We start from the raw sequence: 24,545 nt of genomic DNA on the forward strand, positions 1-24,545 counted from the left end.
CCATTCATCTGCAACCATCCCTTCCTCTCACCTACCCACATCTTCCCATTGTTAGTTGCTCTGAGTTAGTTTAGCCTTCTCTTTTTCTGGTAGTCACCACTAGAAGATGCACGTCTTGTGCAGAGTGTATCAATTTTCTGTCATCTATTAATGTTTTTATATGGTAGCTGATGACTCAGCTCCTCAGTACAATCCCACTTCCTCATCTTCCAAATAGTATCTTCATAATTTTTGTTATACAGTAATAAGTACTTGCAATATTATGACTCTGTAAATATTATTCACTGCAGCATGAAGAGTGTACTTGTTTGTATTTCCTTTCTTATAAAACCTTTTGTTTTTCCTGGAGTTCTAACTGCCTTTGCTTTTTTTGCACTCTTGGTCACTCTCATGTTTGGGGAGAATTTTTTGTTGTTTGTTTACTTTTCAGATGCTGCATCATAGGTATTCTGTCTTTTGATGTTCCCAGAAATATCCTTTCTTGGACTTTCTGGCCTCTTGCCTCTGTCTTGACTGGCATTTCCTTAGCTTGAATCTTCTAAGCATTCATCCTTTTAAGATACATGGCTCAGCATGATGAGACGAGGCACTGAGATATCATGACGCAGCTGCCTAACTTCTGAAAAGTTGCCCAAAGCCTCATAAACCCAAGCACCCCCTTCCCTTAGCACTGGTCAGACCTTCCCTGTAACCGTGACTCCATATGGACCCTGATGCGTAGTCACATACAGCGTATTGCCAGCCTCCACTAACCCAGACATTTCCCAAGGCAGATTGTTGATGAGAATTATACACTTAGTTCTAAGTCAGTCAATCCTAGAAGAGTCTCATGGCTAATTTATGAGCATTTTCTGCTCTTTTATCATTGGTTCCAGCTTCATCTTTCATGCCACGTCACCTGTCTTTGGCTTTGAAAGTAACCACTCCTGCTTCCCCAACCCTCCCATTATTTTTTTTTCCTTTGACTGAGACCCATTATTAGCAAATAGTAAAACAGCATGTGAAAGAGAGCTTGCAACACACCAGTGCAGAATTGTATCTCAGCCTGATTAAAAGTGCTATTCCTGAGAAAATTTGAGGTGGGGTTGGGGAATTGACACTTAAGATTTCCAGGCGATTCTCAGGCCCTCTGGGGTGTGAGATGACGGCTGACACATGCTGTCAGCATATACCCTGTCCCCACGACCCAGGTAGGAAAGCTGGCCTGGCCTTCCTGCATCGAAACCACCTCCAACTATAGGAGACTTTCTCGTAATTGCGTTCCTCTTTCCTGGCTGTTCTTCAAGGTCATTAAAAAGCCAATCCACTGCACTAGGATCAAAGTGATGGCTAAAGCTATTTTGAGGATATTTGCCAGACACCACATCTTCTAGACATTGTTGCATGGATCCAGAGAACGCGCAGGACTAGGAACTGTCTCTCCCGCTACCTTCCCCGTCAGGATCCTGGGAAACCACCTCCTCTAGTCTCCTGCACCCTCTCTCTCTTTATCTCAGGTCCTGCCTTCGCTTGCTACAGCCTCTCCGCTCAGGTCATCTCCCACCCTGAGCCTCTGTGCATTTCTTTTCCTTTAATTTTTGGGGAAAACAAAATAAAACAATACTCTGAGGGTTCCCTGTTCATGTAGGTTTGCAGATGTTGGAATGAACAGCTGCTATAGGACTTTTTGAAGTCATTTAAATACTCACATTCGTTGTTCAATTCCAAAAGGAAGTGATCACGCACAGCCCTTTCTTTTCAAACTTATTTGAACACTGAACTCTTTTGTTCAAGTGGGTTTTTTACCTGCCTACCCCCTCCCCACACACGTGCTCATTGAACACGCACACATCCCACACACATGTGTGCACACACAGACACACACAGTGCACTAGTCTACGGCTCTTCGGAACATTTTTCCAGCAATCCTGCCTTTGTGTCGGAGTCCGTGAAGCCCGACTACAAGAAAGAGCAGAGCGCCGAGTCTGAAGGCGAGAGAGGGGCCCGGGGGAGGCACAAAGATGAGGCATCCCTCTCGGGACCAATCTCTTAGCAAGTGGTCAGCTCACCGGGCGGACAGTCCCCGGGACACGCTGAATCAATCCTGGGAGATTTGCATGTAATTAGGCCAGGACTTGGTGGGTGATGAAAATAAGCAACACTGGCACACATAACACACAGAGAAAACAGGGGGACTACGGCAAACTGGTGACAGGACGCTTTGGTGATCAGAGGCCACCCATTCTGGGCCCCAGCCCACTGTTGCTGGCAAAAAAAGTGAGATTGGTCCCTTTTTTTTGGTCCAGTCTGCTTAGTTTTCAAGGAAATCCAAAAGTCCAGATTTGCATATGACTTGCAGAGGTTGGCAATAAATTCAATATTCTTTTTAAAAACACTCCGTGGGCCAAACCAAACAGATGTGTGGGCAGAGATTGACCTCTAAATCCAACTGGCTATTTCTGTTGCGTAAGCACTACCCTGCACTTACCGCAGCCGGTCAGACCCAGGGCAGTGTGCTGGGGGGACAGAGGGTGACATTTATAGGCAGTCAGTCTTGGGTTTTGAATCATGGCTCTGACACTTGCTAGCTACGTGACTTTGGGCATGTCACTTTACGTGCATGGTCAAACTAACCTCATGTGGTTTTTGAGGCCTAAAATGTGATCCATTTTTTGTTTTGGTGCGTGTGCTCTGTTTTGGCTTTTCCATGACGGAGACCTCTTGGGCCCATCCACAGTCATTGTCAGAGGAGATCTAGTGCAGCTCCTTCCAGAGGAGCCCTAGTCCCAGGGACACACTCCCCGGCCTGCAGAGTGAGAGAGTGGTAAACTCATACATAGTCTCTGGAGCTGTACAGCCCAGTTCAGACCCTAGCACCAACCCTTACAAATAACATGACTTTAGGCAAGCTACTCAACCTTCTAAGTTTGTTTCCTCATCACATAAAATTGTGACAAATAATGCCTACCTCTCTAGGTGATTTGGGATTTCAAATGCCTAATGCATGGTAGTAGCGAATGAAGTTTGGTGCCCCCCCCATCCATCTGTCCATCCATCCATCCACACAATGAGCATTGGTGGGGAATCATACAGTAAGGTTACCACAAGGCATGACTCACTGTAAGGTGGACAGTCCACTGCGGGTAGAAGGGGTGGTAGAGAGAGGAAAGGCCCAGATGGCAGAGCGAGGGGATTTCGGTTCCCACAAGCCCCTCGACAAGAGGAGCACTGACCAGGCAGTGCCTGGATGTGCAGTCTGAGGTCAGATGGGAGGTGGTAAAGGTAGACTCAGCCAGCCTCACGGCTTTGCCAGCAGTCGGGCCTTGGGTTAATTAGAAAGAAGGAAGGTGTGTGAAGAAGGACTTCCGCGTCTTCTCATGGGCCCATCCCACAGGAATCACAAGTGCCCTGCTCTCCCTCAAGCCTCTGGGGGGCAGGCGGTCAGAGCCAGCAGTACCAGCACCCCATTTCCCCACCCAAAGCTCCAAGGACACTGGGGAGTAGCTTGTAGATGCAGAGGTTCTCACCATCAGCCACACACTGGGTTCACTTAGGGAGCGTTAAAAGACACCGAGCCCCAAAATACCACGGCCTGGTCCCACCCCCGTGTTTGGGGCCTGCCAGGGCATGGCACGGCTGACCATGGAGGTTTTAAAAGCTATCCGAGTGTCCCCCTGCCCATGAGGGTGGAGAATCCCTGGTCAGTGATGCGCAGGCGTGAGCAGTGAACACTTCATCCACAGTTCCCACATCCGGGAGCAGGAACCCCGACTCCAGCCCAGTCACACTTCCTCCCAGCACAGACTCACACGCGCAGACACGCGTGCATGCACACACACACACACACACACACACACACACACACACACACACACACACACACACACACACACACAGCCCTTCCTGGAGCGAGAGAGTGCAGGCAGGGATGAGTCACAGTGCCAAGGCCAGTGAGTCACACAGTGCTTCCTGGGCTTCCTCTCCCCCTTTGCTGGTGTCTGGTGGAAAGGAAATAGGCTGTGGGGTCAAACCCCCTGAGCTTGAGTCCCAACTCGATCATTTGCCATCTGCGTGACCTTGAGCAAATCTGCCAACTTAAGAAAATCAAACTGTCTTCCTGAAGTCACTGGGCGACGGAATGAGCTGATGTGTGGAATGTGCTGGGTCCAGGCCAGGGGTCATTGAAGGCTGGCTCCTTCCCCACGCCCTCCCCATGCTTGGGCTCACCCGGGACATGACCGGAACCCTGGCTCCTGCGGCTCGGCCGCTTCCATCTGGGTCCCCTGTGTGTAAAATGAAGGTGACAGCAGTTCTGTAAGGGGCTCCTTATAGGATGAAATAAAAGAAGCCAGATTACCTACTTACTTAATTAAAATATAATAATAACGCCTGACACAGAGCAGGGCATGTGCCCAGCAAGAGAGAGCACCTTGGACCCCCTCTCTCTTGTTAGACATGGCAAGTACATGACAGCCACACCTCCGGGCAAACCGGAGACGCGGGTGGTGGGACTGCTGGCACCCCCCTCCTCTGGGGGGCGCGGGCTCTCTGCCTACATCTCCAGACGCGGTCCTCAGCCCCTCTCAGGAGGACAGAGTGTCTCCACCCTCCCAGGGCTGAGTCCAGGAGTGGGAGCTGCCTGTTTCCTCCCACCCTCCACTGCCATTAGGCAGCAAGTCCCCGAGGCTCTCCCTTCTGATGCTTTCAGAAGCTGACCTGGCTCCTCGGGGCTGGCAGCCCCTCTGCTCGAGCCACCACCCTCTCCCGCCTGGGGTGGCTTCCAACTCTGCCCTTGCCCCCCTCAAGAGCTTTTCAATTGGCAGCACAGCTGTTCTAGTAAGTCATCAGTTGTATCATTCACTCTACAGGTACTTAAAAAGCACCTACTGTGTGCTAGGCGCCATACTAGGCTCTAACAGCTTCGTACCTTCCTCGAGCCTACAAGGAAGCCCTCTCTGACTTCACCTCCTGCCCTCCTTCCTCTCTCACTCTACCCTCCCCACTGCCTACCCTCCAGCACTACCCCGCCCCCAGCTGTCCCTCCTGAATCCCAGGCCTGTAAATCAGCAGTGAGGGCTGCACCCTCTGCCTGGAAGCCCTCGCCCTGACACCCAGGAGGTCACTTTCACCGCCCCCAGATGTCTCTCACCGCTGAGACATCACCCTAAAGACACCTTCTCTGCCCACCTTGTTTAAATTTGCAACTGCCTCTCCTTCCCAACCCTGGCCTTGCTTCACTTTTCTCCTGGGCTTCCGGCACCATTGTGTGAGGTTTATTTATTTGATTGTCTTTCATCTGCCAGCTCCACTACAATGCAAGCTCCGTGGGACACAGTTTTTCTCTTTTGTTCACTCTCCAATCCCAGTCCCGCCTCCCTTAGGACCTGCGGCCACCAGCCCTCGGGCGGGGCCTGGACTCCAAAGGACAGCAGGCTTGGACCCTGCCCTTGCCAGCTTCCGTCCTTTCTCCCAGGGCCCAGCCCAGCCCCCGGCTCCAAGGTGACAGCTGAGCCCCCCTGAGCGCCCACTCTCAGCTCCCTCCCACCACACCTGGCACCCCCGCTGCCCCCTCCTTCACCTCCCCGCCCTTGCCGTGCAGTGCTCTCTGCCTGATGCCCCATGGCTCTCTCCCTCCCTGTATGGGGAGCTGCCCAGGGCTGGGCATGGTCCACCTGCTGGGGGACCCCATGCCCACTGGGTCTGACCGCTGGCCTGTGTTCGCAGAGCTGGTGGGCGTGGGCTGCGTCCTGGACGGCGTGCGCTACAACAACGGCCAGACCTTCCAGCCCAGCTGCAGGTACAACTGCACGTGCCTGGACGGCGCCGTGGGCTGCACGCCGCTGTGCCTCCGCGCGCGCCCCCCGCGCCTCTGGTGCCAACGCCCACGCCGGGTGAGCGTGCCCGGCCGCTGCTGCGAGCAATGGGTGTGCGACGACGAGGCCAGGAGGCCGCACAAGACGGCGCAGTACGACACGGCCGCCTTAGGTGGGTGCAGGGGCCCGTGGGTGGGCAAGTGCGGGCGCAGGGAAGGGCTGAGGCCCCGCGGCTCTCCACCCCCTTGAGAGCTCCCAGGGCTGGTTTAGGACACACGCCCCTCCAAGACACTTGCCCAGTCCACCGCTGACTGGGTGGCCTTGGGAAAGTCATTTCTTCTCTGGGACCCCGTTTTCCCATCTCTAAAATGGGAATACCCTACGGGTCTTGTCTTCTAGAATCCCTGGAGCACAAAATGAGGACATGCTTTGTAAAGAACAAAGCCTACCCCTGCAATTCATTATCTTTCTACCTGAGAGATTGGGGGGGATGGGATGAGGGGTTGAGGGGCCCTGGGGAGGGAGGCTTGAGCAGCAGCTGCAAGGGCAGGAGAGGGAGTGGATGGGATTAACCTGAGTGGAGGCTTCGTGAGGACTTGGAGGATGGGTGGGCAGGTGAGGCTTCGGGCAGGTGAGGCTTCAGCCAGGTAAGCCAGGTCAGGGGAAGCTCCAGGAAGGGAGGATGGGGACAGGCCTGTGAGTTTCACGACTACTTCCTGGGCCCCACCCCAGGGCCAGACAATAACGGGCACCTGGTGTTTGATGAAGGAAGGAAGGGGAGAAGAGAGAGGGAGGGAGGGTGGGCTGGTTAATGCGGGTCTGAGCTCAGGCCGCGAGAGCAGAGGTGTCAAGCAAAGGCAGATGCACACGGGCCACTCTGCAGGTCCGGGTGGGTGAAGGAGAGAGAGTGTGGAAGCTGCCTCGGGGTGGGGGGTCCTCATCATGTGGGTGGAATACAAGGGAAGAGCTGTGCTCAGGCCAAGGGGATTTGCTTCTTCTGAGAGGTTAGCTCGAGGCAGGGTGCCCAGGCCGCCTGAACGCCTCCAGTGGGGGCTGCGTTGGAGGAGGGCAGTGGGCTGGGAAGAGAGTCCTGGAAGGCATCGGCCTGGAGCCTGGTGGTGGGGGCGGGATGTTCTAGGGCGATGTGGCAGGAAGAAGAGCTGGGGGCTGGGGCCTGGGGCTGGGGAGGCTGGCATTTGAGGGTGGCCTGAGGAAAGGGAGAGTGGGACAGAGAGGAGGGTCAGGGCCACGCGAGAGGACCTGCGCTGTGAAGACATTTCTGGGGGAGTGTCTGCAGGCCAGGGGCCGTGCCGGTGTGAAGACAGCAGTCTGGGCAGGAGTTCTAAGGAAACTGGGGGTTTAGTTTTCACTTAGAAGCATATGGGATTGCTCAGGGTAGAGAAGGGTTGCTGCAGCCTCAGCCCGGCTAACTTGGCGGTAGCACCTGGCCCAAGTTGCAATGATGGAAAATGTCTCCAGGTGTGGGCCAGCGTGGGCAAGGGGACAAAAGCGCCCCTGATAGACAATCACTGTGTAGAAGGAGGGGCCCAGACACCACCGTTTAAGGAGAGGGAGAGAAAGAAGTGGAGCAAGGCAAACCCTTCCCACAGGTGGAGTGGAAACAGGAGAAAGAGAGTTTGGTAGAAACCAAGGGAAGAAAGTGCTTTAGGAGAGACCAAACTGGAAGGAAGGGAAACACAGCGGGTGTCCTCAGTAAGCTTCACTGGGCCAGGGGCCAGGGTGCCCTGGGGTCCCCTGGGGTCTGCCTGGCCAGGGAGGCAGGGCCCGTGTTGGGATCCCCCATAGGGCTGAGCAAAGAGAGCCAGTGGGGCTCATGGAGAAACACCCCGAGTCGGGGGAGGGGGGGCGGTGCAGCAGGGAAATCTCTCACCAGCAGGTCCAGGGCAGCCGGCAGACACCTGAGCCCCTTTTACCTTTTCTGCTTCTCCTTCGGACTCCTCCTTACATTTCTCTTCTCTCCTGTGTTTCTTTGCTTCCTCCTCTCCCTCACTCCCTCCGTTATTTTATCAGTTCTCTTCCTGCTCCCCACTGTCTCACTGTCCACCCCTCCCTCCTTGCCTCTCCCCTCCCCGATGCCCCTCGCCCTTCCCTCGGCCTTTGGCCCCCTTCTCTGCCTGTCCCTCTCAGGCATCCGCGTGCCTGTACCTGGGTGGCCTTCCCTTTGGGTCTCCCTGTCCTGCATCTCGTCCCCTCCTCTGCCTCTGCGTCCTGCTCTCTCATGTTTGCCATCTCCGCATACCGCTAAGCCGCCACCATGTTCTGGAGGCTGGGGGGACAGGTGCTAGTGGAACCATGCAACGGTTGACAGTTTATTTGGCTGAGGGTCAGTGACCCTGGACCCCACATTTCCCCGGGTTCAGTAGGGCCAGGTGTGCTTGAGCACCGCCACAGTGTGAGCTCACCTTTCCTGTCTCTGCCCTGGGAGGGAGGAGCTGATGTCTAGCCGGTTGGCCAGTGAGAGCCGGGCATGGAAGTGTGGGCGCTGACTTGTGGGAGGGAAGGTGCACAGCCTGCTAAGGGGCAGTGTGAAGATCTGAGCCCGTGTAGCTCGGCTCTGCAGACTACATGCTCTCAGCAGGACCAAGATGAGACACTAGGTACGAGGATGCAGCACGCCTCTCTGAACTCCCCCAAATAAGTTTAATCTCTGTGGAAACAGGGACAATGCCCTTTCATCTCTTATTCCCAGCACCTAGCAGGACACCTGATACATAATCAATACTCTACCCATTATTGTCAAGTGTCAACCAACCCCACAAGTCAAGTATTATTGCTCTGATGCGACTGAGGCCCAGAGAGGTTGAGTGACTTGTCAAAGATCACACAGCTTGTAGGTGGTATGGCAGGATTTGAACCCAGGTCTACCTGTCTGTAAAGGCCCTCTTTCCTCTATGCCCCCCATGGCCTCTCTCAATCATAATAGAAATATTAGGGACTTGGAACATGCCCTCCTCTCTCTGGAAGCCAGACTGGTTAGAGATCAGTGTGCCACCTGTGGGGTAGTCCAGCCATCACCCACAGCTGCCCATCTGTGAGCTGCAGGGGCCCTGCTCCTCAGCACGGGTTTGGGCCTACGGGGGCGGAGGGGACCGAGGCTGATGGTCAGTCTGTCCCCGCAGCACCCACGGGCAAGGGGGAGCCCTGGCACAGGAACTGCATTGCCTACACCAGCCCCTGGAGCCCCTGCTCCACCAGCTGCGGCCTGGGCGTCTCCTCTCGGATCTCCAACGCCAACGCCCGCTGCTGGCCTGAGCAGGAGAACCGCCTCTGCACCGTGCGGCCTTGTGACCTCGACGTCCGTCTGCTAATCAAGGTGGGCAGGGCGGGCATCTAGGAGTCAGGGGACGGACAGCCCGCTGGGAGCCCTGGCTTCTGACCTTGCTGCTGGGGGCCATTTGCGATATGGGGACAGTAACTGCCTTCCTGGGCTGGGGTAGCAGGCATCTGGGAGCACGGTGAATTTCGCTCCATGGAAGCTTTCATGGTTGCATATTTTTAGACTCAGGGCACTCTGGGAGACCCCCGGAACCCTCACACGTGCTCTTCTGGATGATTCTGAAGGCCACTCCTCTGACTGCATCTTCCCGCCACTCCCGTCCCAGCCCACACCCACGTGCGTGTGCAACAGTCACGCCGGCCGATCGGGACACACTGAGTGGGGGTCGGGACCCGGGGTCTAAGGCCCGCTCTGGGGCTAACTGCCCGGACCGTGGGTGGTCTCCCATCCGTGAGCCCCCTTCTAGTCTGCTAGCTACTGGAATGCAATATACCAGAAACAGAATGGCTTTTAAACAGGGGAATTTAATAAGTTGCTAGTTTACAGTCCTAAGGCCGAGAAAATGTCCCAATTACAAGTCTATAGAAATGTCCAATCTAAGGCATCCAGGGAAAGATACCGTGGTTCAAGAAGGCCGATGAAGCTCAGGGTTTCTCTCTCAAGTGAGAAGGCACATGGCAAACTGGCGTCATCTGCTAGCTTTCTCTCCTGGCTTCCCGTTTCGTGAAGCTCCCTGGGAGGCGTTTTCCTTCTTTATCTCCAAAGGTCGCTGGCTTGTGGACTCTCTGCTTCTCATGGCTATGTCACTCTGCTCTGCTCTCTCTGAATGTCTCATTCTCCAAAATGTTTCCTCTTTTATAGGACTCCAGGAACTTATCAAGACCCACCCGAATGGGTGGAGACATGTTGTCACCTAATCCAGTTTAACAACCACTCTTGATTAAATCACATCTCCAGGGAGATGATCTGATTACAGTTTCAAACATACAGTATTGAATAGGGATTATTCTGCCTTTATGAAATGGGATTTAGATTAAAACATGGCTTTTCTAGGGGACATACATCCTTTCAAACCAGCTCAGCCCCAGCCCCCTCATCGCTAGTGAGCAGCGTTGGTCTCTAGAATCCCTTCCAGCTTTGAGAGTCTAAGGTAAAGGATGGAGCATGTCTCGGGCCACAAGGGAACCCCAGTTCTTGAGTTAGAAATGCTCCTATTTACCTGACTTTGAGTAGATAGGACTCCTCGGTGCTGCCGGGGGGCTGGTCAACACGGGGGCCCGCCGAGAAAACACATAGGAACCCAGCACCGATTCCCTCCGGGGAGCACTGACCGCGAGGGGGTGCTGAGGAGAGGGGCCCCTCCCCCTGACAGCTGCTGCAGTCAGCTCTTCATCCACCAGCTCCATCTCCCCTCTGCCTCCCCCTCCTCTCTTCTTCTTCCTCTTCTCTCTCTAGGTATTTCCCGTCATGGCAGCCTTGGTACTTCAGTGCTTGGTACACAGCAGGCGCTCAGTAAGGCGTGGGTGACACAGGTGTCAGCAGCAGGAGGAGGGGGGAGCCGAGGGCCTGAGCTGAGCGAACACCAGAGCCCTGGAGGCAGGGCAGGTCTGCATGAGCCAGCGCTAGTCCTGGCAGTGGGAGCACAGGGCCCCAGCCAGTTGGGGTGCCGCAGTGTTGAGCGCTCGGAGGGCTACCCAAGTCGTGCAGCTTCAGGCTCCACAGAGCCCAGCTCTGTGGCACCCCAGCTCTGCGGCTACGAGCCGACCCCGACTGCCAGCAGCCTGGTGAGCTCAGTACATGCCTGCTTCGTGCCAGGCATGGAGTTAGACACACAGAAGGCTCCGGTACCTGAGGGGCCTATGCCCCATGGGGGATGGGGCTGGTTTTAAATAATGCCAATCCAGTTGAATAAGTCCATGCCAAGGGGGTGCGTGAGAGGCTGTGGGAGACAGAGGAGGGAGATGTGCAGTGAAGCATGCGCTCTGACCACGGCAGCTTGGCTGGCAGAAGGCATTATAGAGCTTCCCACAGTAAGCCCTGTGACACAGAACTGGACACTTGTAAGGCAGAAATGCAGGGGAGAAGGGAAAGTCTAGGCTGCGAGCTACAACCCGAGCAATGACAGTCCCCTTCTGCGTCCTCAGTTTACTCTGGTGTAATATGGTTGGGTCTTGCTGTCTACGCTAAGGTCCTTCCTTGCCTGAAGATGCTGAGACACTGAAAGTGGCAGGGCTCCCACGTGCGAAGGTAAGGACTGAGGCCTTGAAGGGAAGAGGTTGTTTACTGTGGGAATCCCTGAGCACCCACTGGAAGCTCTTCTCCTTTGCTTCAGGCGGAGAAGAAGTGTCTGGCCGTGTACCAGCCAGAAGTGCCCATGAACTTCACCCTGGCAGGCTGCACCAGCACCCGCTCCTACCAGCCCAAGTACTGCGGGGCGTGTACCGACAACCGGTGCTGTGTCCCCTATAAGTCCAAGACGATTGACGTCTCCTTCCAGTGTCCAGAAGGGCCTGGCTTCTCCCGCCAGGTCCAGTGGATCCATGCTTGCTTCTGCAACCTGAGCTGTAAGAACCCCAACGACATCTTTGCTGACTTGGACTCCTACCCCGACTTCTCTGAGATTGCCAACTAGGCGGGCACAAGCCATGGGGCCTGGGCCTGGTCCAGCGCGGGCAAGGCTGCCAGCCCTCTGCTGCGAAAAACTTCTCACAGTTGTCCCCTTGCCACTCACTTCTGATTCCCCTTGTCCTGACCCTTTGCCCCCTTTCCTGCCTCCGACCACCCAGATGGCCCACGCTGGTGAGCCTCAGCCTCCTTGGCAGGGCCCGGCATCCACTCCAAAGAGAGTGCCCGTCGCCAGCAGGTCTGCACAATGCTCAGGCCTAGCCCAGCCTGTCCAAGCCTGAAGTTCTGCTGGGTCTTGCCTGAGTCCCAGGAAACAGAATCAGCTGGACATCCAGGATCACTAATTCCTTCTTTCAGTGCCAAACCACAAGACTCTCTGGATACGTTCGGAAGAACAGACGGTAGTGGGGACAACAGAGCAGTGCACTGTCGGGGCCCTGCCAAGTGGCCCTCAACCAGACAGTCTGGCCACAGCATACCAAAAGTTTCCCTGAGCCCAAAGATTTGTGCCCACCAGGGTCATCCAACATTGGGTGAGGGAGGTGACACAGTGTATCATTTGGTTTGGTTTGGTTTAATGGAAAGTTGTGTTCATTTAACCTGGGCATCGTAGAGGTTCAGTTTCCCCACTGTGTACCGCAAAGGATACAAGTTGGGGTCATCCCTATCAGATGGCCTCTCTGCACCCCGCGAGCAGTATTCTGGGAGGTCTCCTCATTCTCAGGGAGCTGTGGGGGACCAGGCTGATGTCCAGGCCAGACCCATCTCTGATGACCGAGAACACATCCCAGGGTCGGGTGTGGGCCGAACCAAGGAGTGGGTCCATCCCATCCCAGGCCGGCCTGGAGTGGCCTCCAATGCTGGACGCTGTCTTTCGGCTGTAGTGACCCATTTTACTGCCCTGGGGTTTAATGGCCTGTACAACCCACGTCTGGTGTGAAGACAGAGGTTTGCCAGTTGTCTAGAAACAAATATATTTAATGGTGGTTTGAAGCTAAAAAGATGAGAAGGTTGTTACTAATGGAAATGGGGTTATTATTTATTTTATTACAGAATATAAATATTTACTGTTACAATGCTTTTATTAAGCACCTTCTGTGTTGTCTTCCATTGAGTCTCAGCAACGGCCTTGTGTAGCGGTTACTGCCACCTCTTACGAATGTGAAACGGAAGCACAGAGTGGTAAAGCAACTTGGCTGAAGTTGCCCAGCTGCCACATGAGGAGGTCAGAATTCAAATTCAAGAGGGACTGACTTAAAACCTATAGTTTTCCCCCTCCTTTTAGAGCTTTCAAACCTGTTAAAGCAGGAAAACATGTTGGAATCCACGGTTTCTCACTCTCATTTTTTGCTATCTCTCTAGTTCCTTCCCCAAGAAAAAAAGAGGTCTGAGTTTTAGATAACTGAGGTGCCTGAGCAGCCACATAAATAACAGATAAACATAATTCCCACACGCTCCCACCAGATCATCCCCTCCTCCAAATCAGAACCCGCTCTCAGGATGCCTTTAAGAGATAATTCACCCACTGCCGAGTATTGAATGATGCAGAGTAATTCATGAAGTCTGCAGTGTGCCTGGCGTAGAGAGGATTTCTAAACAAGAAACGAGAGGGACTGTGCCCCCCTCTCGGCCATCCCAAGGAAGCAAGGCACACAGTGGCACTCGAGACTATTTGGGGAATAAAGAAGGTTGTATACGTGTGCTTACTTTTACTCAGAAGCTCTCTTCTTCCAAAGTTGTGTGAAAATCTAATTTTTAACATCCACATCTTATTTGAAGTACATAGGAAAAGAGACATTTAATATTTAATTTAAATAAACTTTATATCAAAAAAAAAGAATGCTTGTGTAAAGAGAATTTACCGGGTAGGCCACGGTGTCTCAGCTGGCAGAGTTCTTGCCTGCCATGCCTGAGACCCGGGTTCGATTCCGCTGCCTGCCCATGCAAAAAAAAAAGAGAATTTACCCCATAAATGTTCTCTTTTATAAGTCTGTGTGGATCACATTGGCTTTTCTTAAAGACATCTGCAATCTACAAATCAAGAGAGCTAGACAATAGCTAGCCCTTTTTGCAATTCAGCAGAAACCCAAGAACTAGGCTCTTCCTGAATTTGCATTACAATTTGGAAAGCAGAGTGTAGCTTCCCAGATCCTAGGAGACTGGTCGGAGAAATGGGGGATTATGCTGGGAATGGATGGAATAGGCGGGGAGGACTGGTCCCTGCGGTTCTGAGAAACGGCCCTGTTCTATGCCGGCCAAGGGGGGAGGCCGAGCAGGCACAGGGAGGGCCATTTGTGGCCGGTGTAACGAATGTCCTTCCAGAATTCTCCTGCCGGGGCGTGGCCTCCCTCAATACCCAAGGATCACAATCGAAATGCAAAACCTGTCCTGCCTGCTCACTTGGAGTCAGCACTAAACTGGGCTCGATGATCCTATTGCTTCTCAAGGCAACCTTGTGGAAGAATCTATTCTGTCTCTTTTAAATGGAAAATCAGGCTCCGAAGGACTGAGAAATCAGGCGCCTTGGAGCCCAAGCCCCAGCGCACCCCCTTCTCTGCAGTCTGTCTTCCTCTAGACAGAGGCTGAACGAACCCCACTTTGGCAGGGAGTCCATATACATCAAGAAAATCACCTCTGCCACCCCTTCTGACGCCACGTTCTGAGATGAGAGAAAGGTGCTCTGAGGATCCCTTAGCCACCAGTGCTGAGCGGACTGCTGGGGGCTGCGCGGGTGGGGAGAGAGTGTCCTGAACTCATTGAACCACTCATCCTTGCTGACCCTCAGGATAAGCATTGGCAAGTGCTGACCATGTGCCAGCCTCCAGCTACGGGCTTCACTGCCACATCTTCTTTAATCCTCATGGCAGATTTCCCAGATGTGGTCTTACAGATAAGACAACCGACGCTTGGAGGGGTTAAATGTGCCCCAGGTCTTACCCGCCAAGGAGCGGCAGACCAGGAGGGCGAAATGTGACTCCTGAGTCATCTCTCCCCACACAGGCCCAAGTCTCCTGCCCCCAAATCAAAAGGTACAACCATTACAAGAGGTGCTTGCTTGAACACAGCTGCAATTTTTACTCTGAAGATGGTTCAGGAGTCAACAGAGAAAGCAGATTGAAATACTAAGATTGTCGATAATCTCATAAACTTTGTACTGTATGTACGTTTGGACCGTGGAGAAGGAAGGTAGCTCAGCAACTATCCTAATGAATTATGTCATTACTTTTTAAAGACTTGCCTTGATGGAAAGTAATGCAATGACAGCTATGCTCAGCTGTCAATCATGTGCAGTACACACGGGTGTGTACACAGCTGTATGTATGTGACTATTTTCCAACTATGATTTAATATTTAAACATTACCACTGTCATTTTTGTAAAGTGACTTTTTAAATACATATATGAAGAAATGTCTTGGAATTTCCCAATAGGGAAAAAAATAACACTTGGGCATCTGTCATGTTTTACAATAGTACTCGTTTTTCTCGTGATTTCTGTAGCGTGGAGCATGTTTGTGCGATGTGAAGGGTTTTCATAGCTCACATTCTCTATTTATAGCTTTTCTCCTTAAAGCAATAAATCACAAGTAAAGTGACTTCCTGGATTTTCTGGTATATCCATTTGTTATGGGGTAATGATGGAGCATTGAGCAAATTCGATAAATGTGCAGATGGTGGAAATTACATCCCAGTTATTTTATATATGGAGATCAAAATAGCTTAGAAATTCAGAGATGGACTTAGAAAAAAGTGAAATCTAGAATTCAGAAAAGACCAGGATTGTCAGTGTGTCCAGGCTGGAATACATCTCCTGTAAATACAAAATAGAATGTTCAACACTCATTCATTCATTCACCCACTCATTTATTTAATGCCTGACTGTACCCCCAACTAGACTGTGGGGTTCCTTGAGGTCAGGGACCATGACTTAACCCCCAGAGCCTAGTACAGTTCCGGGCACAGAACAGGGACCAGGCAAGCAGGGGTTGGATGGATGGATGGACAGACAGATGGATGGATGGAGCATCTACTGCCAGCTGCCTTAGGAACCATGGGGTGTGAAAAAGCAGTGTGGGGGAGGCTTCCTGATACGGTGGAAACAGCTCTAACTTGGGGGACCTGGGTCTGCTTTATCTTTTGCTGGACAAACCACTTATCTCCTCTGAGCCTCAGTTTCCTCAGCTGTGAAATGCAGGTATGACAGTAACTACCTCATGGTATGCTGATGTGAGAATTAAAAAGCCTATTGCAGGCAGAATGTTTAGAGTGTGGCTGACACATGGTAAGAACTTAATAAGCAAATCTATTATTAGCTGAGTCCCAGCATCCTCATAAACTGGAAATAGTCATCAAGGCTTTAGTAAGAATTGGAGCCAATGTGTACATATGTAAAGCTCACATTTTTAGCCCTGACTTCAGACTAGCATATATAAGGGAAAAGTGTCATTAATGCTCCATTGAATGTTCTTATACTTTAATCATAGGCCGCTCATTCCCTTAATGGTTTATTTTTATGTCTTCATTTCATGCTGTGATTTGATTAAAAACATAGCATCTTCAGGCAGGAATGGTGGTACCTTCTTTTCTGCCTTGCAAACCTAGCACCGCGTACAGCCCACACGCCTTATGCGAACGGCGGGCAATGGCTGGAGCAGAGGAAGGGAGCTACTCTTGGGAGGCCTTCCAGCCACGTCTCCCACCAGCCTGCTAACTCCTCTGTGGGGGTGGGAGATGTGTGCGCCCCAGAAACCATGTTCTCCAACCTAACCCATTCCTGTGGGTGTGACCCATCGGAAGTAGGGCCTTGGGATGAGGCTACTTCAGTTGAAGTGTGTTCACCTCAAATCAGGACGGGCTCAACCCTATTACTGGAGTCCTTTAAAAGAGAATGAAATTCAGATGGAGAGAAGGCCACACGGAGCAAGAAGCTGAAATCAGTGGGATCCAGAAAAGATCACGCGCGCTGCCACCTGACAGAGGAGCACAGGGGACCAGCAGCCAGCGCCACAACGCCACAACGCCAGGCCCTGGGAAGAAGGCAGCACCTCAATGATGCCTTAACCTAGGCTTCCTCTTAGCCTCAAACCCGTGGGCTAGTACGTGCCCGTGGGTTAAGCCAACCCGTTGCATGGTGTTTGCCTGAGCAGCCAAGGTAATGAAAACATCCCCCAACTTCCTGTGCTGTGATAAAAGTCCAGGGGAGAAATCAGTTCCAATAAACATAATTGTCACGTAAATTATTTCCCAGAAATATTCTGAAGCATGTATTTGCGTCTTGCACATTGGAAATTAGATCACGGCGTCCTGTGGGTGCCTCAGATGAAACGGAACGTGTGAACTTGGGGAGATTTCCTAGGTTATCTGAGTTGTGAGAAAACGGGATGTAGGAAAACGACTGAAGCATTCACCAGGAAAGTGAAAAAGCACATGGCAGGAGTAGCAGAGTTCTCCTTCACCCATACAGACCAAAGAAAAACACAAAAGCACGCTCTGTGCTCAGAGGGCTGAGCCGGAGCGCAGTCTGGGTTCTCCCCAAATGTAGGACTGAGCAGAAATGACCTCTAAGGAAATGAAAGCGCTGCCACGAAGCCTACGTACTGCTTTATATTTTATACTCTATAGTGTCTCCATCTCTCCCATCGAAACCTGCCGCCCTTGCATCTTGCAGTTCTGACAATGTGCATTTCTTAGTCCATGACGAATAACAAGGGAGAGGATGTTGCTAAGAGGCTTATTGATAGCATGACAAAAAAGCCACAGGATGAGGCAGAAGCATTTCACACCAGATGTAAGAGATCACAACAGCAGGTCACCCACGGCCCCAAACCCTGGGGACCCCGTCACTCAGCGCCAGGCTGCAGCCCCCCAGCCTCCTTGGGAAGCTGCCCTTGGACTTCCTTGGGGCAGCTTCCATGAGGAAGAAGCTTGAAAACAACCACAAATCAAAGTTTCTGTGCCCTACGGCTGAGGCCCCTGAGTGTCTATCTTCCTCCAGGGGCAGGCAGAGTGTCAGTCCCTCCTGCTTGCTGCCACCCTCCTCACTGCCTGTCCCTCCCTCTGGCCTCAGCTCCCAGCTAGGAGCCAAGCCACAGACACAGAGGGAAAGCCTGGCTGGACGCCTTCCTCCTCTCAGGTTTGGGCTCTGCACCCCCCCCACCTATATTTTTCTGTCCATCTGTCCGTCCATCTGCCCATCCATCCATCCATTCATCCAACAAGATGTTTCTTGAGCACCTATTATGCTCTTGGTCCTATTAACCAGCAAGACCTTCCCAAGGCCAGTCCAAGATAAAACAGGCTCCCCCCACCGCCCACTGACATGGAGCTACAGTGGAGACGAGGCCCACCCAGCGCTTTGTGCACAGCGAGCAGAGGGCAAAGAGCCATGCAGTCAGAGGCCTGGGTTTGAATCCTATCTCCACCTCTTAAACCAGCTACGGGGTCTGCTGGGCCTCAGCTACTGTGTCTGTGAAATGGGGAGATGACGTGAAGATCACTTCCCAGTGGGGTGGGGTGCAGATGTGATGCCTCCACAGGGCCTCGCCCACTCCGTATTCATTGACTGACCAGTCTTCATGGAACACAGCACCCAGCAGGCACTGTTTTCAGCCCTGGGGAGAACTTATAACAAAAGGCACAAAAAATTCCCCACCTTGTGAAGTTTATATGCAAGTCTGGGAAACAGACAGTAAACAAAATAAACAAATATGCCATGGGGGGGGGCGGGTAGAAGCTTACCTGAGTCTGAGCGGGACCATTTAATGGAGGGAAAACCCACCCCCGCCCCCGGCACTTCGAAGTGTTCACGGGGTTGGTCCCTGGCACTGATGCTCTGTCATCACAAGCTGTCAGCAGCGATTGCTTCCGTGGTGTGCTCAGCGGGCCGTTTTCAAAGGCAGCCAAATATGTAATCCATTTTCAGCGTGGCTGAACAAGTCACTTCATTTCTCTGAGCCTTGGTTTTTTTAATCTATGAGGCCAGGAAAACTCCTCATAGACCAAGAATCAAAAGGGGAGAGAAACCGTAACATCGCTATGTGACTGTGAAGGAAGTGTCCATCTGCTTATTTAAGCGAAGCCTCCTGCTAGGTCTGAGGCGTGGTGAAGCCCTGGAGACAAAAATTAAGGAATTGCCAGTGGTCTAGGTCTCGTGGGCACACGTGCACCCAAATGCAGCAGGAACCGCTGCAGCTAAAGCTACAGGGGCACCCCTGCTGCCTTCGGGGGGTGAGCGCCCCGCTTCCCGGAGTGGGGGAGGGGAGGCGGCTCTGCAACAGTGCGGCGGAGTGTGGACCAAGTGTGCAAAAGGACATGCCGGTCCACCTGCCACAACTACTCAATGAGTCGGAACCCCTGCTGTGGGCACACGGTGTGTGTGTGTACATGTGTGTACACATGTGTGTGTGTATGAGCACATGGGGAGAAGAGCGTGAGCCCAGTCCTAGCTGGTTAGATGGGGGTGGACACCTGAGTCGGGCTGGGCCAATTAGATTTGCCCCTTGGTTTGAAGTTAATCAGCCCTCAAACTCGGGCCGCCTCAGGCTCTGGGGCAGCCGATGCCATCTGATCCTGGAAGGGGCTCAACAGCTCACTAGGCCGCCTCCCCCATCCCATCTCCAACCCCACAGGGCCAGGCCTCACCCTCCACCCTTCATTCCATGCCAGGCACGTGTTGAAGAGTCTCCAAGTGGCCAAAGGAACCCCAAGCACACAGGTCACCGGCTGGATTGGGGCTTCATAGAGAGACACGGCCGTCAGCTTTCTTAGCCAGGCTGCGCCCAGGGAGGGGCTGGCAGGGGTCTGGCAGGTGGAGGTTGGGGCCTCCCTACAGATCCGGCTCCCCAGGTGCTGCTGAAACCAAGGTCAGGGGATCAAAACCAAAACAGCAGCTGAGAGATCAGAAATAGATGCCCAGCTGGCAAAACAGACCCCCAGCACGTTGGCTCTAAATAGCATCCGGAAGATGCAAATACTTGCAGCAGCATGCTCGCGCGGTGGAGCCCAAGGACCACCCCCACTAACCCTGCACCCCTGCACACCCTACCTTTGCCCCCAACTCCCCCATGGCCAAGACACACGAGGCACGTCTTATGCTTGGTGAATAAGCAGGAGCCAACACCTCTCCTACCCACCTCCCACCTCTAAAGCAGGGTTCCTTAATCTGGGGTCCTGGACGCACCCGGGCTCCATGGGTAGACTGCAGGGGGCATGAGGGTGGGTGATTAAACATGTACACAGAGGCATCTTTATTTTTACTAACCTCTAACTGAAATTTAGGCTTTCCTTCTATCTAAGTGTAGGCAATGCAACCCAATAATTCTGTGACTTTGTCACCAGATGAAATCACATACATTTTCTTTTCAACCCAATTGTGGCAGAGATCTCAAAATACCATTTATGCTCGCCACTACTTTGAAATTACAGAATATTGAAACTTGCCTCTAGGCCTACTGAGCTCATGAATAAAGAGGTTACTAAGGGGCACAACTTGACCATGTTTTTTACACGGCAGCATCACTTGTTTTATTGGCATCTGATGATAAATGTTGTAGAAATTTTAATCCTTTTTTTTTATTATTATCGGACAGACCCTGCTCAGAAGCAAAGACTTCTAATGGAGGCCCCAGGTGTGAAGGACTGGCAATTTCCTTATCAAACGACCTGCCCCTGTCCCTTGATGTGGCATGCACAATCTCTTAGGGAGAGGGAAAAAAAGACACAAGCCACTGCAAAGTTACAAATTTATTGGTCTGGAAATAATTACAAATATCTCATTAAGAAACGCCTCCGGAGAGACTGTACACAGCAGCTCCCTGTCTCAGCTCAGCCACTCCTGCCCTGAGCCCTGACCTTTCTGCACGAGGTCAGGAGAAGCCTCCACGGTGGTAGATGGCAGGAAAACTGAGTCACGGCCTCCAGCTACCTAGAAGGCTTGCCGAATTCCTTCTACCAACTCCAGGGTCCTGGAAATCACCAGGCCCCAGCAGCTGACTCACAAGGGCCCGTCCACTCCCTTGGATCAAACTTCCTCTGAGGAAATCCATGGTTAGCAAAATGAAACTCAAAAGGCAGTAGTACACTCAGGATGCCCAGATCTGCCAGTGGCACCACCCATTCAGCAAAAGGAGCTTAGAGGGGTGGGGCCGAGGGGAAGGCGGAGGAGAGGGAAGGAAAGTCCCATGGAACACATCTTCCAAAATCCTTATGTCTTCTTGGCCACCATGCCCCCGTGAACTTCCACCCCTCACAAGAGTAAAACGTTTGACCTGAAGATACAGTGATGTCATCAGGTCACAAACGTACAGCCATCTGATTCAGGTTATAACCCAGCTGTCAAAGATTAGAAGATGGATTTAACTCGATTGCACAAGATTCCTGGGAACCAGTTTGGAGCTACTGAAATTACAGCTGCACTGGATTCCATCAGGACCAAAAGGAATGCTTTATATCTGGTAAACCAAATGCCACCCCCTAGATCCCAATATCTCTGACCCTCACCTGCATGTAGATTTAACCCGGCCAGGTACACCTGCTCAGAAGGCTTCCCCTCCATTTCAAAGTATGTACCTAAAAATCTAAACGATCTTCCCCGTAGATGAAAATAATCGCTCACTCACACACTTAGGGTGGGGGGTAGGGGCTACAGGAGGAGGCAGATAGGAGAGCTAAAGCCTTAAAATCATCATATCAGAAGTTTGCCAAGATCGTTTCTTTGCAAAGCCAGGAGATTTTGTTGTCCACTTTAGTCGTATATTAAAAGGATGCCAGAAAAACAGGCCTGCATGCTTCAGCATTAAAAAGTTTACATATGCACATCTTTAAAAATCTATTACTTCAAGTTAACTACAAGTGATTTGTTTATCCAAATGCCTCTAGCCTCGACATAAATTTCACCTTTTCCCCCCTCCCTCTTCCTGTTTTGACTGTTAGAAGAACTACCCACAAGTCGCTGCTCTCCCCCTCCCCAAATCAGGAAAGGTTTTGTTTCCAGAAACAGGGTCAGTTTTTCCTTGGTTGGGGAGGAGGCGGGAAGTGGGTGGGCTGGGCGTGGAGGCAGCCGCCGGCGCGCGCGGATCGCGCAATGCTTCCTGCCGCCGCCCGGGTCTGGCAGCTCGGCCCCTGTGCGGGCGGGCGCGGCGCCACCGGGCCCCGCGGTGACCAGGACAGAGCCCGGCGCGCTGCTGCCTCCTGGGCCCCCTGCCCCCGCCCCCGCCGCAGACACGCGCACTCACCCCACCCCCATCTGAGGTCGTCCGCTCTCCAATAAGCTTCGGATTAATATCAAGTTATGTGCGGCGGCGGGCGGGGGCAGAGGGGGCTGGAGGGGGCCGCGGGGGTCACAGAGTCCGGGCGGGGCCGCCTAGCAGGACACCTCCATGGACTTGGGCCCCGCGCTGCTGCCGGCGCTCCCGGGGCTGGGGCCGACGTCCATGCGGGCGGCCTCGCTGGTGTGCGAGCGGCTGCGGGCGCCCTCCTGGGAGGCGACGCTGGAGCCCGAGGCGGTGCGGGAGCGCATCAGGCGGGTCATGCTGGCCGAGGGCACTGGGGAGAGAGGGCGCGGGCCTGAGGGCGGGGAGCGCGGCCAGCACACCTCGCGGGGTCGGCGCACGTGGTGCGGCCACCATGCTCCCTGCCACCACCGAGTCGGTACACGGCGGCGCCGCAGGGACAGGACATGCTGTGCCCCCAGGAGCTGAGCCGAGCAGGACGGGTTTGCAGCCCGGACCCACCCCTTGCTGGACAGCTGTGTGACGTTGGGGGCGTCCCTCTCTGAGCCTCACTTTCCCCATCTGTGAAATGGGAGTACAAATACTGACCCCGCACCCCAACCTCAGTGCTCGTGAGTATGCCCGCCACCCCACAGCATCAGCAGTCACTGATGCACGGGCCAAGCCACACGGCCTGTTTGGGGCAGAGCTGTCGGTTGCCTCTTTTCCCTTCTCTGAGCCCCCAGCTCGTAAGGCGCTGGCCACAAGGGGCTTCTCCAATCTTCAGGGTCTTCCCCAAGAACTTGCATATCCTAGCACATAGCACGAGGCCCATAAATGCAATGAAGACAAAACCGTCTTCCCCACCCCATGTAAATGTCGTGCAAAGGCCACATGTGCAGATGGAGGGAGGGAGGTGGACAATGCATGCACATGTCGGGGGGGGCACTACCTGCTCGGCCTCCTGGGCAGACACCCACCAAAAGAATCAATCCCTGCTGCACTGAATTCCCACATCAAGGAGAAAGGTTTGTGATCTGAAAGAACTGGGCTCAATCCCTCGACTTGTCCCTCCACATTCTCTGAGCCCCTAATTCTGGATCAGAAATGTAGGCGAGCTTCCCTGCCCTCGGAGGGCCAGGTGCGGCCTGGCCATCATGAGGAGGTGCTCACACAGCAGGTGCCTTTGGGACTACAGCTCTCCCTGCGTCTCTCCACCAGGCCTGGCTTTCACATACCTGCTACTATGTTACCTGGGCAAAAGAGTCTCATAGAGAAAGACAAGAGATTAGAAGACTTTCTAGTTGAAAGGGGCACACAAATTATACTTCCCAGCAGTAGCAGGAAGAGTGAAAAGAGGTGTCAGCCTAGGAACCCTGGCTAATTCCAAACAAGACCAATTGCAGCTGCTCTTTAAAAGAGTTTAAACTTGATTTCTCTGTCTTGTCACAGGATTGCAATTCTTAAAAAAAAAGGCTGGATGCTGTCTGCCTAAAAAATAAACCATAATCCCAAAGGAAGCAGCAGCAGGCTCATGAATTATGCTTCTCTTTCCTTCGATTCCCAAATCTAATGACTTAAGACATGATCTGTCCTGAATACAGGAAACTTTACCACCCTCCTGTATGGCACTTTACAGTTTTCAAAGAACTTTCACAGTCCCCTGCTTGGCTCCTTGCTTAACTTCTTGAAACCTCAGTCTCCTTGTTTGTAAAAGGAGGACAAGAATATCTCGGTGGGGTATCATGATGGTTCCATGAGAAAACCACAGCGCTTATGAATAATCTTTCATCATCACCATTATTGTCAGAAATCACTACCATCATCATCGTAACCATCTTTCTCAACATCCCTCAAATTAACTAAGAAAGCCTAGAATTCAATTTTAAAAGGTTCCATATTTCATTGAAGGCCCGTTAGTTTTCTTCTTGGGGCCTCACAGGGAGAATCCTCACCCAAATCGAAAAAAATTCCCTGGTGTGAAACAGCAGAATCTGCTCAACAGTGGAGGAAAAATGAGCATTTATGGTATAAAGGAGAGACCAGACCCTAGGCGCCCACCCATCCACCACACCCTTAACTGGTTCCTCCCCTGTCCTGCTCGGTGACGGAGGGCAGTCACCCAGGCTGGCCCACGGCATGCCGGGAGACGCTGTACTTACTGTAGCCCATGCCCTGCACGAAGTACTTGAAGGCCTCTGCTAGCTTGGCTGGCTGCAAGGAGGAGGCGGGGAGGCACAGTCACTGCTGGAGGCCTGGACGCCGAGCCCCGGGGCGCAGCGGCCCTTTCCTTGGAAAGCAGGGTCTCAAGAGGCCTCCAGCCGGTGGCTGCCCCTTCTTGGTGCTCGCTTCCTTCAGCGAGAGAATCAGAAGAGCACCTGGTCTCCCCAACCCGAGGGCGGGACGGATCCCGGAGCCCCCCACTTGCTCGTGTACCCGAGAAGCTCTGCATTCTCTTTCAGGGTCGGAGGGAAGAGGGGAGGTGGGGCAGGGTTTGATGGAAAGGACAGTGGAAAATCCACGTAACACTACATTTCAAAACACAAAACAGAGCTACAGTTATATCAAATAACAAGACCAGGAAGATTCCTAGAGACAGAAGGTCCTTAGAGGCGGCTGGCAGG

At 52.9% G+C, this 24,545-nt stretch overlaps 2 protein-coding genes across 3 annotated transcripts in view; one reads left to right on the top strand and one right to left on the bottom strand.

Annotated features, from left to right (window-relative positions):
* The window catches only part of CCN4 (cellular communication network factor 4), a 30,737-nt gene extending 15,427 nt beyond the window's left edge, over positions 1 to 15,310 (top strand). Inside the window, exons 3-5 of the mRNA XM_077167734.1 lie at positions 5,704 to 5,964; positions 8,933 to 9,126; positions 11,423 to 15,310. Of these exons, the coding sequence (XP_077023849.1) occupies positions 5,704 to 5,964; positions 8,933 to 9,126; positions 11,423 to 11,722 (755 nt within the window). The 3' untranslated portion in view covers positions 11,723 to 15,310. The remainder of the gene's footprint in view (positions 1 to 5,703; positions 5,965 to 8,932; positions 9,127 to 11,422) is intronic.
* Positions 15,311 to 20,440: 5,130 nt separating this feature from the next.
* NDRG1 (N-myc downstream regulated 1) overlaps positions 20,441 to 24,545 on the bottom strand; it is a 48,296-nt gene continuing 44,191 nt past the window's right edge. For both annotated transcript variants that reach the window (XM_077167735.1, XM_077167736.1), the window contains 2 exons: positions 24,084 to 24,135; positions 20,441 to 22,255 (listed from right to left, as the gene is read on the bottom strand). In XM_077167735.1, the coding sequence (XP_077023850.1) occupies positions 22,074 to 22,255; positions 24,084 to 24,135 (234 nt within the window). In that variant the 3' untranslated portion in view covers positions 20,441 to 22,073. The remainder of the gene's footprint in view (positions 22,256 to 24,083; positions 24,136 to 24,545) is intronic.

This window comes from Tamandua tetradactyla, chromosome 6, assembly GCF_023851605.1.
Source record: "Tamandua tetradactyla isolate mTamTet1 chromosome 6, mTamTet1.pri, whole genome shotgun sequence".
Lineage (NCBI taxonomy): Eukaryota > Metazoa > Chordata > Mammalia > Pilosa > Myrmecophagidae > Tamandua > Tamandua tetradactyla.